The 15,442-nt window shown below is 42.8% G+C and overlaps 1 protein-coding gene across 2 annotated transcripts in view; it reads right to left on the reverse strand.

Annotated features, from left to right (window-relative positions):
• Positions 1–15,442, reverse strand: part of SEMA6A (sema domain, transmembrane domain (TM), and cytoplasmic domain, (semaphorin) 6A) — a 129,444-nt gene that overhangs the window by 22,007 nt on the left and 91,995 nt on the right. The window contains exons 12-18 of one of the 2 annotated variants that reach the window (XM_010846595.1): positions 13,584–13,739; positions 12,006–12,182; positions 11,486–11,626; positions 11,319–11,399; positions 8,765–8,823; positions 6,049–6,069; positions 610–765 (exon numbers count right to left, since the gene is read on the reverse strand). In XM_010846595.1, the coding sequence (XP_010844897.1) occupies positions 610–765; positions 6,049–6,069; positions 8,765–8,823; positions 11,319–11,399; positions 11,486–11,626; positions 12,006–12,182; positions 13,584–13,739 (791 nt within the window). The remainder of the gene's footprint in view (positions 1–609; positions 766–6,048; positions 6,070–8,764; positions 8,824–11,318; positions 11,400–11,485; positions 11,627–12,005; positions 12,183–13,583; positions 13,740–15,442) is intronic. The other variant, XM_010846596.1, reaches the window with a different exon arrangement.

Genomic DNA, 15,442 nt, shown 5'->3' on the forward strand with positions numbered 1-15,442 from the left:
ACTTAGCGTGGCTTCCTTTCCATTTTAAACGCATAGCAATTCTGCTTGATTAAATAACATATTTTTTGTTTTAGCTGTTGTCCTCTAAGGGCAATCAAGTGCGTCTCAGAACCTCAGCTCTGTTCAGATTCGGCCCCCTGTAAGGGTGAGGGATGGGACCAGCCAGAAAAGACTTCACTCGGCTACTTCTCCATTCATGATTAAAGGGGCTTTGACTGCAATTACATGTACTTGCCAAAGCCCGCATTGCATTCCATCTTATTATGGGGGGAAAAAGAGGATCCAAAAATCACTGGATGAGCTAAGAGGAGTAGAAGGGGACTTTAGGAGCCAGCGTCCACTTTGGGCCAAGCCATGCCTCTCTTGGGTGGAGGAAGCTGAGAGGATGTGTTATTTGTTTTGTGTGGTTTCTCCTTGGTTGGGGAATCATTTCGGATCAAGTCTAGCACGGAGGATTGGGTTGCAGTCTTTTCTGAGACACTTTCCGTCAGCGTGTGTTGGAGGTCCGTTCCTTAAACGCTGCTGTGGTTCAGCTGGAAGCAGCTACACGGTCCTCCCCACTCCGCCCTCCCTCTCCCCGCAGAGGAAGAGGTGCTTCCAAGGCCTTACCCTTCTTGTCTTGGTGATTATGGGAAGACACTGCCCCCAAAGAGTCTGTGCTGTCGGGTGACTCCTTCCAGTCCATCATTCCTCCCCTAGACTCATACCCCTCTTGAGCCGCCGAATCGGACGTGGTGGTGCTGGGCAGGAGGGAACTGGAGTGCCCTGTTTTCATCACAAATACAGTTAGGGAAGACATCACCGGAGACGCCTGCTTTTTCTTTGCTCAGAGGCCAGGAGGTGGGACACCTGAACTGGCGGTAAAAGACTCAAAGGGGATTGCCCTAGACATAATAAGGCTGGTGGTAGGATTCGGCAGGAGAGCCCTTGAACTTGCAGTTAGAGGGTCTTGTCTCTGCTACTGGCTGGGTGAGCTGAGGGAATCACTTAACCTCCCTGGGCCTTCATTTTCCTTGTGCACAAAACAGAGGCCTCCAGTGTTTGGAGGCTACAGTGGCATCATGCTGAAAGTACCTAGCAGTGTCTGACACATCGTAGGTGCTCAGGAAATATCAGAGTCCCTTGGTATTCCCATAGCAGCACTAAGGCAGAATGTGTCCACTCTGGGGGTAACATTCATGATGATGGGGCAGGTGTATGGTAGTGGCTGAGTCTCCGCCCTGTCACAGACAACTCAGCTGCCCCAAGCCTTTCCCATGGAGTATGTGTCTAGTATTTGCTTGCAGTGCAGCCTCACAGGCATTCTGCTTTCTACAGGGAGCTGCTCCAGCCCTCCTGCCTGGAATACAGGGCTTAACTATTCTGCTTGTTATGGCTTTGCCTTTTGTGTCTTACTCAAACCAAGTTAAGTTTCTTGGTCTCCTGACTCATACCGGTGAGAGGTGGGTTTTGAGGCCACCATGACTGATATGATTCAGACTAGAAAGGGAGAGCTTTCTGAGATCCAGAGTCGCCTACTGCAGGGTAATGCCAGAAGAAGGATGGCCAGGTTGGGAGTTATGGCAGAAATTGGACATTTCCTGTGAATACATTTCTAAGCCTTCCTTTCCATCATCCCACAAGGTTAAATGCAGATCGCATCTGGCGCTTTGATCTAAACTGTCACAATGATTTAAAGAAGCCCCACTACCCATTCTCTCTGGTGGAAATAAAAAATAACCTCTCTATGATTTTCAAGTGGAGTCTTTGGCTTATTAAACCATCTTACCTGTAGAAGCAACCTCTTGAACAATTTTTAAAAAGACATCAGGGAACTACTGTGAATGTGTAGTTGATGGCTTTGGTAGAAAGTAGGACAGATTTCACAAGTGACTCCATCCTCAGGCTGTGATCACCACACATGTGATAAATAAAATGCCAGCCACCAGAAAGAAAGATTCTAGTGAATGCACTGCATTCTTCTTTTTCACAATTATTATCGCAAGTTGGAGTTTCAGGAGACTTTAATACTGTAAATTACAGACCATGTAACCATATACATACATGGTTATATATATAACGTGTGTGTGTGAATAAAGCAGGGAAAATCAAGCAAGCCAAGTGAGTATCTAAGCTATAGGATTTCCCTGGGAGCTCTACATTTAAAATGTTACCACAAAGCTTTGGTAACATTTAAGAGGCCTCTTTCTGTGTAGGGCTTGTTTGGCTTCTACACAGCTTCAAATATCTGCTTTGCTACAAAGAGTCTAGTTCATATCCAACTGCTAAAAACATGTTCATTTAAAACTCAAGAGTGCTTGCATCTAGATTTTTTGTTTTTTACATTTCTGGGTTTCACATTTCATCTCCCAATACTGATAAGAGAACATGAGTCGGAAAATTAATAACCTGGAATTGGAAATACAGACTTTCTTTTACTTCCTTTATGCTTATATTGAGGTCTAAAATATAGCCTCTATTTTCTGCTGTTGAATTAACCATGCTCTCATGAAACATGCTGTCAACCTAAGAGAGACTTCAGCACCCAAACAGTGAGAAATAGCTTAGTAGTGAGTCAGAAAGAGAGGGGAGGAAAACTGAAGCCTTTCCTCCAAGTAGCAAGAACTTCTTTTACCTGAATTGATATGCATTTTGAGCACTTTCAATTTAACTGTGTTCAAGGGGCAATTTTATGGTAATGCCATAAGTATGGTTTAGGGAGAACATTTCTTAATACGGTAATCTAGGGGAAATATATGCCTAAGGGACATATTCTCTATAGAAAAGAGTTCCTGGACCATATGCTGCAAATACATGGAAAAGTCATTGGTAATGGAAAGCTATGGCTATGAGAGGAAATTAGTGTGGACCAGATGGTAGTTAGGTAGGAAAATGTTGCACGCCAATGTGAGAAATCAGCTTCTGCCTATTGCTGAAATGTTAGTTTAATACCCACCACATCTCCGTTTTCTCCATGTAAATCTAGAGAAACCATGCATCGTGTATACTCAAATGGAAGAAAAAAACAGAGCAGCGTGAGGCTTGTAATCTCTGAAACGTATGCTCGAGGACAGACAGTGTGTGTCACTGGTGGAAGCCGTAGTCTGAGAAAGCAGTGCCTGATTCTCAGGAATTTTAGAACTACCATGTGAAAGCACCCGTAAGCAGCCATCCTTCACTTGAAGTCAAAGAAGTGTATTATTATGACCTTGTTATTACGACCTCTCCAGCTGTTAAATAGGTGTCACTTATGTTTCTTCTTAGAGTCTGGTTCTATGGGCTATATTGTTTTTGTGCATTCCCTAAGAGACTCTGTAACCAAAATCATGCAACAAAAATAGGCAATCATTTGTGGATATGGTATTACAGGTCAACAATTTGGAACCTATAATTTGGTCTTGTTAATCCAATACGAAAAGTCATAATTTTAATCAGTGGAGCTAATTATGTATTATTCTTACAATATACAAAGAAATAGATTTTAAAAGTTAACTCCAGTGTGCATCATATTGTTTCTCTATATCTACAAGTCTTTGTATTAATAATTCCAGAGGTTAGAGACCCTTCAAACTACTCTAACCTATTAACAGTGATGGTAGCCAATTAGACACAGAGGAGGCACTAAATCAATACAAGAGAGGATGAGAGAAGGAAGACAATCAGGGTCCAATTCACTAAAAAGGGGTTCTTGTATATGTACTTGGTATTGCAGAGAGCTTCTACCATGCAGAGTTTGCATGGGTTATTGAATGATTCTTTTTTTCGGAGTTAGGCAGTTCTTGTTCTGTGGGTCACTCTATGAGTCTGTACTCAGCCACGGAGCTTCAGTGTTATGGGACATGTAAAGGACATGGCTAGACACAGTGGGTGCACCTTGGACTTTGGGGTTGGCTTCCTTGTTTATATCTGGGCTCATGAAAACAGCTATTTGTTGTTTTTTTTTTGATGGTACAAAAAGAGTAGCTAGTCCTGTGCCTGGCACATAGTAGGCCCTAAGCAGCTATCTGCAAATGAATGAATTAAATCTCTTCTAGGTTTATTAGCTCCAAAATAAGCATCTTTTGCAGTAGTTGGTGTAAAGAAAGTCTCCTGTGCTTTTGTAAGTACTGACTGAACCAGCCCTCATTTTGATGGTCAGTTAATCATCTAACCACTTTACACTGGAGAGACTGGGCCTGAAATGAACAGAATTATTAGCTGAAAGGAAAATTCCAACTCTTCTTAGTGTCATCACAGAAACCACTGATGGAGCGAATGGGGATTGTCCTTTAAAGTGTTAATGTGGAGGAATTAATAAGTTCCTTTCCTTTTGTAAAGGCAGGAAGAGGGGTCCATAAATCGAAGAGTACTTTTTATTCATCAAGAGCATCCCATGCTTTAATTATTCTATCTATATGAGAAACTACCTGGGAGTTAAAGTTGGCCTTAGTCCGACTGATGAATGCTGGGGAGGCTGCTGGTTCAAGTAGATTTAAGACCTGAATTTCTCAATATCTGATAAATATTATTCAATTACAGGAAATGATTGCAAAGTATGATATTGAAAAGAGCAGATGCTAACTGGGTTCTCTTTCTGAAGGGCACACTGAGCTACATGACACTCGCCTCCTGAGGAATGTTTCTCCCAGTTGCTGGGGTTCAGTATTCTGGCTTGAATCGGAGATGAGAGAAGGTTAAAGGTGGATGAATTCAGTGGGCTCACTGACTCCACACTGCCTCACTTCATGACAGGAGAGACTGGGTGTTGTTTTCTGTATCTGTACAGCCGCCATTTATAAGATAAACTTTACGACTTTCAAAGAGGCGTTTTATTAATGCTAGTTAGACACAGGAGTGACAGTTTCCACAGAGCTGTTAAACACATTTGTAGCCATTAGGAGCTGTTTTTCTGAATCCTAAATCTACCTTGCTTTCTTTTCCTCCCTCTTTTTTCTTTCCTTTCTTTTGTTCTCTTCCTCTGTTACCTACCTTGACATTGAAAGACTGACCTGGAGCTGTTACTGTTATGTATTTCAAAACATAAAACTGATAAAATGTCTGCATATCAATGAAATTTGTAGTCCCCATTATAATACAGAAGCTTAAATTTGCCATTACATATGTGCTGTTCATTATCTTTAAAAAAAAACCCACATGAATAGTTTACCTTAATAAACATTTGGGGAAGCTTTGAGAAAAAGAACTGGAACATTTCAACTACATATTAACTTTCCTTATAAAGAGCTCAGAATATCTGTTTATGGACTTACGGGCTTTATTTAGTGTACTGTCTGTATTTCAGAGGAGGAACAATGGGATAGATCCTGTTTGCACATCATTTCGACTGCGTAACTCTTCCTTATATACATTTAAAGAAATAATCACTGATGATAGGTCTACAAATTCATACTCCATGTATGATTAAATTTTGATGGCTATATTGTAAAGTTTTGCCTGTTAAGAACTTGGTATCTGCATTCTGTATGGGTTTTCCTGCAGAGGATGTTGTTCTGAAAGTCAGCATTTTGAGGAATGGTACCATCTATCAGGTAAGGAGCTGTGGCCTATTACTTATAAGCACTGTTCTTTTATCTTGGATGTACTTATGTCCAATAGCAATTTCTTCTCCCTCAAGAACTCATTAAATGCATTCACCAAATTCCCTAAGGTTGGCATATTTCATGTTATGTGGATTAAAAATGTAAGACTCATTCTCACACGTCAGTTGTCTCATATATGTAGAGAAATTTTTGAAGCATCATGAAAGCTATGAATAATTTTAGTGAATTGGGGCCCTGAAGTAGCAAAGGATCTGGTCCATGATGTTTAGGAATGAAAACTCGAAACTACCACAGGATGAGTGGCTCGAAGAATAAGAAAACAAAGCAAAACCATAAACTGACCATATACTGTGTTGTAAGACATTTCATGATCTGGTAGAGGAGTTGAAATGTCTATAAAAAATAATGAGAATTTAAAAGTTAATTGAAAAAGAAACATAAGATTCAGAAATACTTAAGAGGGTTAGTGAAATAGGATTTCACAAATAGATTTCCATTGCTATTAAATTATCAGTAACATCTTCCTTACCATTCAGTGCCACGAAGGAATCTGAAAGACAAAAGGGAGGAGTGAGTTACTTAACGTTTAACACTCTGCTCAATGTGACTTTTGTAACCAGTGGGAATGAGCTGATACAGAGCTGCTAACACACAAGGCCTAGACTAAGAAAGTGCTTTGTAGTTTCTGCTGGTTACGGAAGATGCTTCATATTTGGTTCAGTTTCATATCCCTGTGTCTCTTTACCAAGTGGGCTTCCTCAAAGTCATGCCTTTGTTGCCAAGAGGCAGAGAAAAAGCAAGCGTGAGTGCAGAGAAGGGTAACTGCGATTATACATAAGCCCTGCTCCATCAGGAGGGACTTGTACATGGATAAGATGAGTCACTTCTGGACCACACTTATGAAGCAATTGTTCTTTATCGTCTCTCTCATTTCATCCTCCCAACTGTCCTGTGAGGAACTGTCCGATATCACAATGTTCTGACCTCAGCAGGGGTTTAAGTTAGGAAATGAACAAAAATGAAAATCACACATAGAGACACCATCCTGTTTGTGTGCATGCACGCATGCATATATGTGCTGTGTATCTGGGTCATGTCACTGGGTCACTCAGCCTGCTCCTCAGCCTCTGATACTGGCTCTTTATGGTTTCCTCATTTCCCCTGAAACTTCTGTGCGAGAGTCACCGTGCACCAGATGTCTAAGTCCTGTGAATGCCTATGTGACTAGGTAACAACTAACAGAAGTAGTCGTGCTCCAGTGAGCGCCCAGGACGAGAGACAGCACTGGAAAAGTCACTACCCTGCCTGGAGCAGGCACCCTATATGCCTCAATGGGAATGCGTGTCAGGTTATGGGGAACACGAGACCGAAGGGTGAATCTCCGGCCTCGGACCTGAAGGCCTGCCCTGAGCCCCGCCCTGGGACCCGGGTGCGGTGTGAACCTGCTGGTGTCGTTGATGCCTCAGAGAGCCCGTAACACGTCCCCACGTTTCATGTGTGCACCTATTCAATCCATATCGATACCCCTGTTTTTTCTACAGATGCCTTTATCATCAACTCATAAAAATATGAAGAAAATATTCACTGACGTCAGCTAATTAAGTTCACTCACATAGACACACATACAGACCAAAGCCTGCTTCCCTAAAAATGGCACTGGAAAGCGCCAACTTGACTAAGGTCCACCAGTCAAACATCACATTGTTTCGCTGTACACACCTAACAGATCTTTCGGTGATGCCACTGTCTCCTATGTCTACTTCTTAATTCAGATGTTGTGTGTGAGGACATAGTAAGAAAAAGACAAAGGAAGGAGCTTTTGCCAATATATATTTGCAAACCAAAAATATATATGACCAAGAATTTGGAAATGAGGCTGTCTGTAGCCCTCTTTATTTAATTATGTCTCTTCTCCAGAAAAGGTATTAAATGGCACCTTAGAGTCTGTCATTTCAGGACTCATGGCTCAAAGATGGAGAGTTATATCCATGATTTTCATTATCGAATCAAGTATCAGAAGTAATACAGTTTCATTCCCCTAGGAGCTATTTCTGGTGCCATTCTGAATACAAGCTTCTTGAAAATTCATCACATACAACGTTTTGAAACATGGCGAACTAAACATTTTTCAAGGGTATGGCATTATTCTCTAAATTAGTGTTAATAAAGCATTTTCAAGAGAATATGGGTATTAATCAGATCACTGAACAGCTGGGCAGAGTTTTGACTAGGATCCTTTATATAAAGTTCTAACTAAAATATTAACATCCAACCAGTCCATCCTAAAGGAGATCAGTCCTGAGTGTTCACTGGAAGGACTGATGTTGAAGCTGAAACTCCAATACTTTGGCCACCTGATGCGAAGAGCTGACTCATTTGAAAAGACCCTGATGCTGGGAAAGATTGAAGGTGGGAGGAGAAGGGGATGACAAGACGAGATGGTTGGATGGCATCACCGACTCAATGGTATGAGTTTGGGTAAACTCTGGGAGTTGGTGATGGACAGGGAGGCCTGGTGTGCTGTGGTTCATGGGGTCGAAAAGAGTCGAACCTGACTGAGCGACTGAACTGAATAACTTTTGAAATGCACCCTGAGATTTAGCATAGTAGGTCAGTTCTTATAAAAAGGGTATTTGGAATCACTTTGTACTTAGTGTGTTCTTTCTGAATATTTGTTTTTATTGCAAATGGTAATAAACATAAGTCTAATTAAAAAATAATTACTTTTGTTCATCGATATGTTCAAGAAAAGTAAATAGTCCCATTCAACTAAAAAAACAGAGTTCAGTGATCAACCTTTTTAATCATTTGTCTAAAGATTATGCCAATATTGTATTTTTAAAGACAACAAGACTAGTGGTGTTTTGGCTTTTTTTAAAATAGTTTTTTATTCTTTAATTGGAAGAAAATTGCTTTACAGTGTTGTGTTGGTAAAACTGGTTTTTAAGTGGAAATGCTGATACAGCTGACTGTGCTGCTACAGGTTCATCCTCAAGAGTGAATTTGTTTCGCATTTATGATAACGAGCTAGGTGCCAGCATTTTCAGCAACAGCACTGACAACTCTGGCTTCAAAAGACACTATTTTCTCTGATATTTAGAAGGTGATTTATGTTATTTTTGCATGTTTTAGAGGCAGCTGCACTCAATTTCACATGTGGGGTCATGTTTCTAGGCCATTCTATAAAAGCATCTTTTATCGACTAAATATCCCAAAACAAGCATGGATAAAAAAACTCCACTTACTGTGACAATCCCCCAGGCCATCGGTATTGCCACGCTCTATGTCCTGTTCAAAAGTCAGTCTTCAAAAGGAAGGAAGGAGAAGATAGAAACAGATTCAATGATATGAGTCTTTATTCCAGCATGCATCTTAAATTTCACTAAAGCAACTAACACAGTTTGAAAAACTGAGTGCCAGGTATAAAAAGAAGTAGATAAAACAGCTTGAAAATTTATCTCCGAAGTTTATAGAAATGAGTCCTTTGTGAATCTCCAAGGAGAAGCCATGGTTTGGGCAGTCAATTCAGGTTTTATTCAGGGGGTAAACAAGTTTGTGGATTACCTATATCACTCTTTGCTGCTAATGCCCTGAGCATTTTTGAAACATCTGAAAAGTTTAAATGTTAACCAACATCCTGATGTGATATAGAAGTCTATACCTTAAGAAAAGCGTTTTCCTCTCTCCCTTTCTCTTTCACCCCAACTCTTGCCTTCCTAGACCTTTATCTATTTCTTTGTTTAGAAACAACTTTGTATAGCAAAGTGTTCACAGCGGTCGGTGGCTATAAGTGGGCCTCTGAGAGGACACAGAACACGGTGGTGTGTTTTGCTGAGACTCTGTGGGTATTTTGTTCACACCTGGCCCCACATCCAGTCTTCAGGAGTATTGCTGTCATGCTCCTCTACAGGTTCACTCTTCTTTCAAGTCCACTAGGTCACTTTTGGAGAAGGCAATGGCACCCCAGTCCAGTACTCTTGCCTGGAAAATCCATAGACGGAGGAGCCTGGTAGGCTGCAGTCCATGGGGTCGCTAAGAGTCGGACATGACTGAGCGACTTAACTTTCACTTTTTACTTTCATGCATGGGAGAAGGAAATGGCAACCCACTCCAGTGTTCTTGCCTGGAGAATCCCAGGGACAGGGAAGCCTGGTGGGCTGCAGTCTATGGGTCACACAGAGTCGGACACGACTGAAGGGACTTAGCAGCAGCAGCAGGTCACCTTTGGGCTGCATAAACTCTATACCCCAAAAGAACTGATCTTAATAGTATCTAATTTGATTTTTAAATAAACACACTGGAATAGTCCAAAGGAGTCTTGTTTTTTTGGGGGGAACTCTGCTCTTCTTTCTGCAACATACTCAAAACTCTGATTTTGCAACTGCCTTCCGAGTTTATTTATGAACCATCTCGGAAAACTACTTTGACAGTCACACCTTGATCTAATAATCTGCTGTGTTCATTTCTAGTGTTTTTATGCTGTGTCAAAAATCAAATTCAGCCTCAAAGGATAAAGATTTCTAGCTGTAATGAAAGCCAGGATTCACCCGGTCCTGAGGCCACGTTCCAAGGAGAGTTGCACATGTTTTGAACAGTTGAGTTCTCATGCTGACTTAAAAATGATTCTTAAAATTCAGTCTTATTACCTTTGTTACACCTTGACTAAAGAAAGGAGATAGGCCATTTCTCAGCTTCCCTCACTGTGCACTTCTGTGATCCTTCCTCCTTCACTTCAAGGTCCCCGTGAAAAGCTATAAAGCTCTCACCCTGTAGTCTGTCAATATTGCTACTTGCAAAGCTGATCTAATACTGCATGGTGAGTCAACCCTTTGCATTAGCCAGATTTCCAGGTCAGACTTTACAGTTTTCATCAGCTCTGTTATGGGAATACTTTCCCTCAAATTATGCAGGTGGTGGTCAATCAGCTGTCCTTCTATCTGTTTAACTTGGTATTCTCAAATGGGAGAGGGGGCTCTCCCATTGTGTTGGGAGGACAATTCCTTTTGCCTGGTGGATTGGGGGAAGTGAAGAAATGACTACGAAAGAACTGTGCTGGCATCTGGCATCTTCCTTGAAATGCCATAACCTGTCGAGGACATGCACTGAATATTTCTCCAAATGTTATTTTGGATTTCAAATCCACAGAAGTAAAAGCATAAAGCCTTTGAACTGACACCATCCATGCACTGGAAGTCAGGGTAACAATTCTCAGCACCAAAATCACATGCGTGGTAGACTGGCTTGATCTAGCTGATCTGCTGGAGAAATGCCAAGAATTGATTGACTCCCTAATGAGGAATAGGGTCAGCTGTTCTGTGGTGCGGGAGAAAGGTTTATTGGATGTGTACACATGCTTGCAGCACAAATGCATTGCTTATTAACAAATGCCCCGCAGTTTCTTCTCAGCCCTGGATGGTCAATTACAGGAGCCAGTTTTGCTATGGCTGGGACAGGCCACATCACTAACCTAATCGGTACCCTCTTGCTCCCTTTCTCTGCCGTTCTTGTACTATGATGATCAAGGCACATACCCTCTTGTCCCTCTCCTCAGGGAATACTTAAAGTCCACTGTGTTGTTTTTCTCTGTTTTTACTCAGTCTGAGGATGGATGATTAATCAATTGGAAGTCTGCCACGTATGATGTTGGGGTATTCTATGAAATGGGGAAAGGAAGGAGAACGGCCGGCAGGCACAATGATGAGGTATGTGCACAGAAGGCCGAGCGGCAGTGCTGTGTGTGAGCACAATCAAGCCTACGTTTAGGCCACTTTAAACTCTCCCACGCCTCGGGCTCCTTACCTGCTGCTGGGCGACAGATGGGCACACGCACCTGCTTCCTTTACCCACCCACAGTAGGGGTCTCTGGAAGCAATACAGGTTCTGCAGGAAGAGAATGACTGTGAGCTTACCTAGGACTCTTCCCTAAGCACCGTGAACATCCGATGATCAATGAGGCAAATACGTACTTTTTACACTTGCCATGCCGCTCACACCGGCCAAGGGGAACCTTGATCACACAAGTGGAGAATGCAACATACAGGGAGCTGCTGGCTTTGTCCAGCTGCATGCCCATGATCCTCTTGTCTTCTACTCCGTCATAGCTGCACCTACATTTTTAAGGCAGGATAGTCTAAGGCATTCGTAGTCTCTCTTGGGTTAGTTCTTTTCTTCCTGCCACCACCTGCCACCTCCCTGCCCCCAGCCTATGAGATTAGGTCTCTTCATCTGATCTAACTGAAGAAGAAATGGATCCTTATGTGTGCACCCACATACATACACATAAATACACAATATATGTGTTTACCTGTATAAACGCACACATTAGCAGCAAGGAGGAAATAATGCTTTTAATGTATGAAAGGATTTTTACAAATAATGCTAAAAGTCACCTAAAATGCATAAAATCTAAGTCTACCATGCTTTCTCTGAATGGAAAAGATAACGTGACAAATAAGTACTAGGAAAAGAACCAAACATTCCACGCACTTTTCAGGATTGTAAACGCTCATCTCCTCCAGGAAAAGGCTGTCATTTAGGAAACCACTGTTTCCTGTCCTGGCCAAGAACTTCAAGATGATTCCCTTCTCCGATCCCAGGAAAACCACAGTGTGGTTCTGATACGGGCCAGCAGCGGTGTCCACTGCGATTTTGGTCAGGCGGTATCTAAAATGACAGGATCACAGTTTTTACATCTTTGTTGGTCTTTCATTAACGTGTCCCCCTTTTCCACTTCAAACAATTGCGATCGAGCTTTCTAGTAAGAACCTCAAGAAAAATATATGCATATAAATAATGCTCTCAAGCTGTTCTGCTCCTTTATTTCCATATGTAGAGCATTAGTATGGCTCCAAGGGGAGGAAAGAGGTATGTATGTGCAGAGGCCAAGTTACATAATAAATACGTAGCCATACCATATGAAACCACTCAGCAATTATCCCTTCCATGAGCAACGAGGAGAGACTGATGTCTCCTATGAAGAGGAGAAGAAATAAGTGAACTCATTGAATATTTCGCACTAACCACTAACGCTTCACTGAATACTGAAAAGAAAAGCCCTGGCTACCATTTTTCCACACTCTTCCTCTGAGGTGCCAAGACTTGTCAACAAAACGTCAGGTTGGGAAGATTTTGGATTGTGTACAGAGGGGCTGAGCATTCTGAAGGATGGGGGGGAAGGGGTAGAGTGCGAATGGCACTGTTAATAAATAAAAGGATATATAAGCCAAACAAAATTCATTTAAAGCCAAAGGTAAAGAGCGTTAGTCCTTATCAGCCTCTTAGGTAAGTCTTACATGGCATCTTCTCTAAAATCCCAGAGCAGTTCAACAGTCCATGGAAACCCTTTTCTCTTTAAGCAGTGTGGCAGGAACGGGAAAACATGGACTCTTCTGCAAGTTATGTACCATGGTTTCCATCTTACGGGCAAGAACCATTATAGTATTTTGTGCGTGCCAAGTTGCTTCAGTGGTGTCTGACTCTTTGCGACCCCATGGACTGTAGCCTGCCAGGCTCCTTTGTCCATGGGATTCTCCAGGCAAGAATACTGGAGTGGGTTGCCATGCCCTTCTCCAGTGGGTCTTCCTGACCCAGGGATTGAACCCAGTTCTCCTGCATTGTAGACAGATTCTTTACTGTTTGAGCTGTCAAGGAGGCCTGCTGTGACAGCTAACAATTCAGAGACAGTGCTCAGATGGAATCTGCAGCATGTTTTGCAACCACAGCAAACAAACAGGTGTGTACATCCATTGACTGATTGTCTTCACGCTCCTCTACTTGAACACACGTGGAATTAACCAGCTAAGGTAAAGGAGACATCTTTGCTTCCTCTAATTGTTGGTCTGGGTCCAGTTAGCCTGAAACTCTCTGAACTGTGTTTTCACTGGGAATGTGGTTATGGGGGTTTGGTGGCATCTACCCAACTGCCCAGGACTTCAGAACTGAACCCGGGCCAGGATGACAGAAGGGGTTCATGGCACTTCAAATCATGATCCACCAATGACAGGTCCAATGATCATGGGCGGGAACAGGGGAAATCCAGTAGGATGCGGTTTGCCTGACACCCACCTGACCATCGTCCTTAGGAACCATGGCCTGTTGATGATGGACGGCACGGCCTCATCCATGAGCGGGTGCGTTTTGATGAAATTCAAGGTGTCGTCAGGAAATTCATTGGAGGTGGTGTATTTTTCTAAGGAGGTGGAGCCGGCGCAGCAGCCTGGCCTACAAAGAAACAAAGGGAGTGAGCTTCTATCACGCTTTATGGCAAATTCTTTGAATGAACTGCTTCTCTATGCAACTCGCATGAGGGAGAATAGATTGGAGGCTGAGAATAGGAAGCTGAACAATGCATAATGCCACCAAAAAATATGCTTAGATTGCCTCGGGGCCGCCTCCTCGCTCCATAGAGAAGCCCGAGCCAGCACGGTTCAGCCTTGGCTGAGAGGAGCCGGGTTTCCCCGCCAGAAACACAAACAAACCCCACAGTGATGGAACTCGAAACAAGTGAGAGTTTCGAAACAAGTGAGACGTTTGCACGTCCCTGGGACTGCTCTGCCTGTCTTAAAACCCTGCTAGGAGTTCTGGAGGCATTTGTTCCACAGAAGGAGACAACTGGGCTGACTTTTTCACAAATGTAGAAAACAAAGGTGTTCAGAAAGTTGCTGGCCTTATGAAACCTGCTTTGTGGTGGTTTAGTTGCTAAGCCGTGTCCGTCTCTTTTGCAACCCCACGGATTGTAGGCCACCAGGCTCCTCTGTCCATGGGATTTCTCAGACAAGAATACTGGAATGGGTTGCCATTTCCTCCTCCAGGGGATCTTCCCAACCCAGGGACTGAACCTGCATCTCCTGCTTGGCAGGTGGATTCTTTACCATTGAACCTACCTGCTAGACTCAGTATAACCCTCCTGCATCTCCTGCTTGGCAGGTGGATTCTTTACCACTGAACCTACCTGCTAGACTCAGTATAACCCTCCTGCATCTCCTGCTTGGCAGGTGGATTCTTTACCATTGAACCTACCTGCTAGACTCAGTATAACCCATTCTCATTACCAGGAGGTCAGGGAACCTTTTGTTTTTTATTGCTTTCATTTGATTTGGGTAGACATGAAAAGCCAATTACACTGAAATTCTTGCCTGAAAAGTCATTTTAAAACATGCTGAACAATGACACTGAAGATTGGTTTCTAGAAGAAATGACATGGTTTCAGGAGTCAAGGGACATCTCAGTAAAGTCAGATCAGGGAGACATTAGCGCCAGTCTTGTCCAGACTCCTGGCTGCCCCTCTGGTGCAGGAGGGAAAAGTGGACCCTGACAGCACTGGCAGGATCTAGCCCTGGGCACATGCTTTCATGGCATTAACCCAGCCAGCCAGGGAAAGCATCCTGCTGTCTGTAAGAGAGATAGGCCAGCGTGCGGAACGATGACCAGTGGAAAGTCACTTAAAGTATGCGTCCTGCTTGCCTGGAAGGTAGTCAACACTCCTTTAGAGAATCCATCTAACTTAGAGCCTTTGAGAATTCGCCTGAGGTTGCCAGAGTATGTTTTTTACAATTAGCCTGTTCTCCTTTAGTAACAGAGAAGGCACATACCAGATAGTTCAGGGGATGAAAAAGGATGGATCATAGGGGTTTCTGCCCTGGGTACAGTGATTCATATTATCTAAGGTTGTTCAATTCAGTGAATTGGGTTAGGTACTTTTGGGGGGATGGAATTGGATGTTGGAGGAAAGAGTTGGAAACCAAAAAAGTTTAAAAGACATTGGGTTTCCTTCCACAGATTAAGTGGAGGAAGCTAACACACAGGTATGTTTCTGTATATTCATAATGTAGGTTTCAAATGCTGTAGGAGTCAGACACGACTGAGTGACTGAGCAACAAAGGGAGGTATGCCGCGTGTGAAACATAAAGAGGGCAGGCACAGGG

This window comes from Bison bison, unplaced genomic scaffold (assembly GCF_000754665.1).
Source record: "Bison bison bison isolate TAMUID 2011002044 unplaced genomic scaffold, Bison_UMD1.0 scf7180017864238, whole genome shotgun sequence".
NCBI lineage: Eukaryota > Metazoa > Chordata > Mammalia > Artiodactyla > Bovidae > Bison > Bison bison.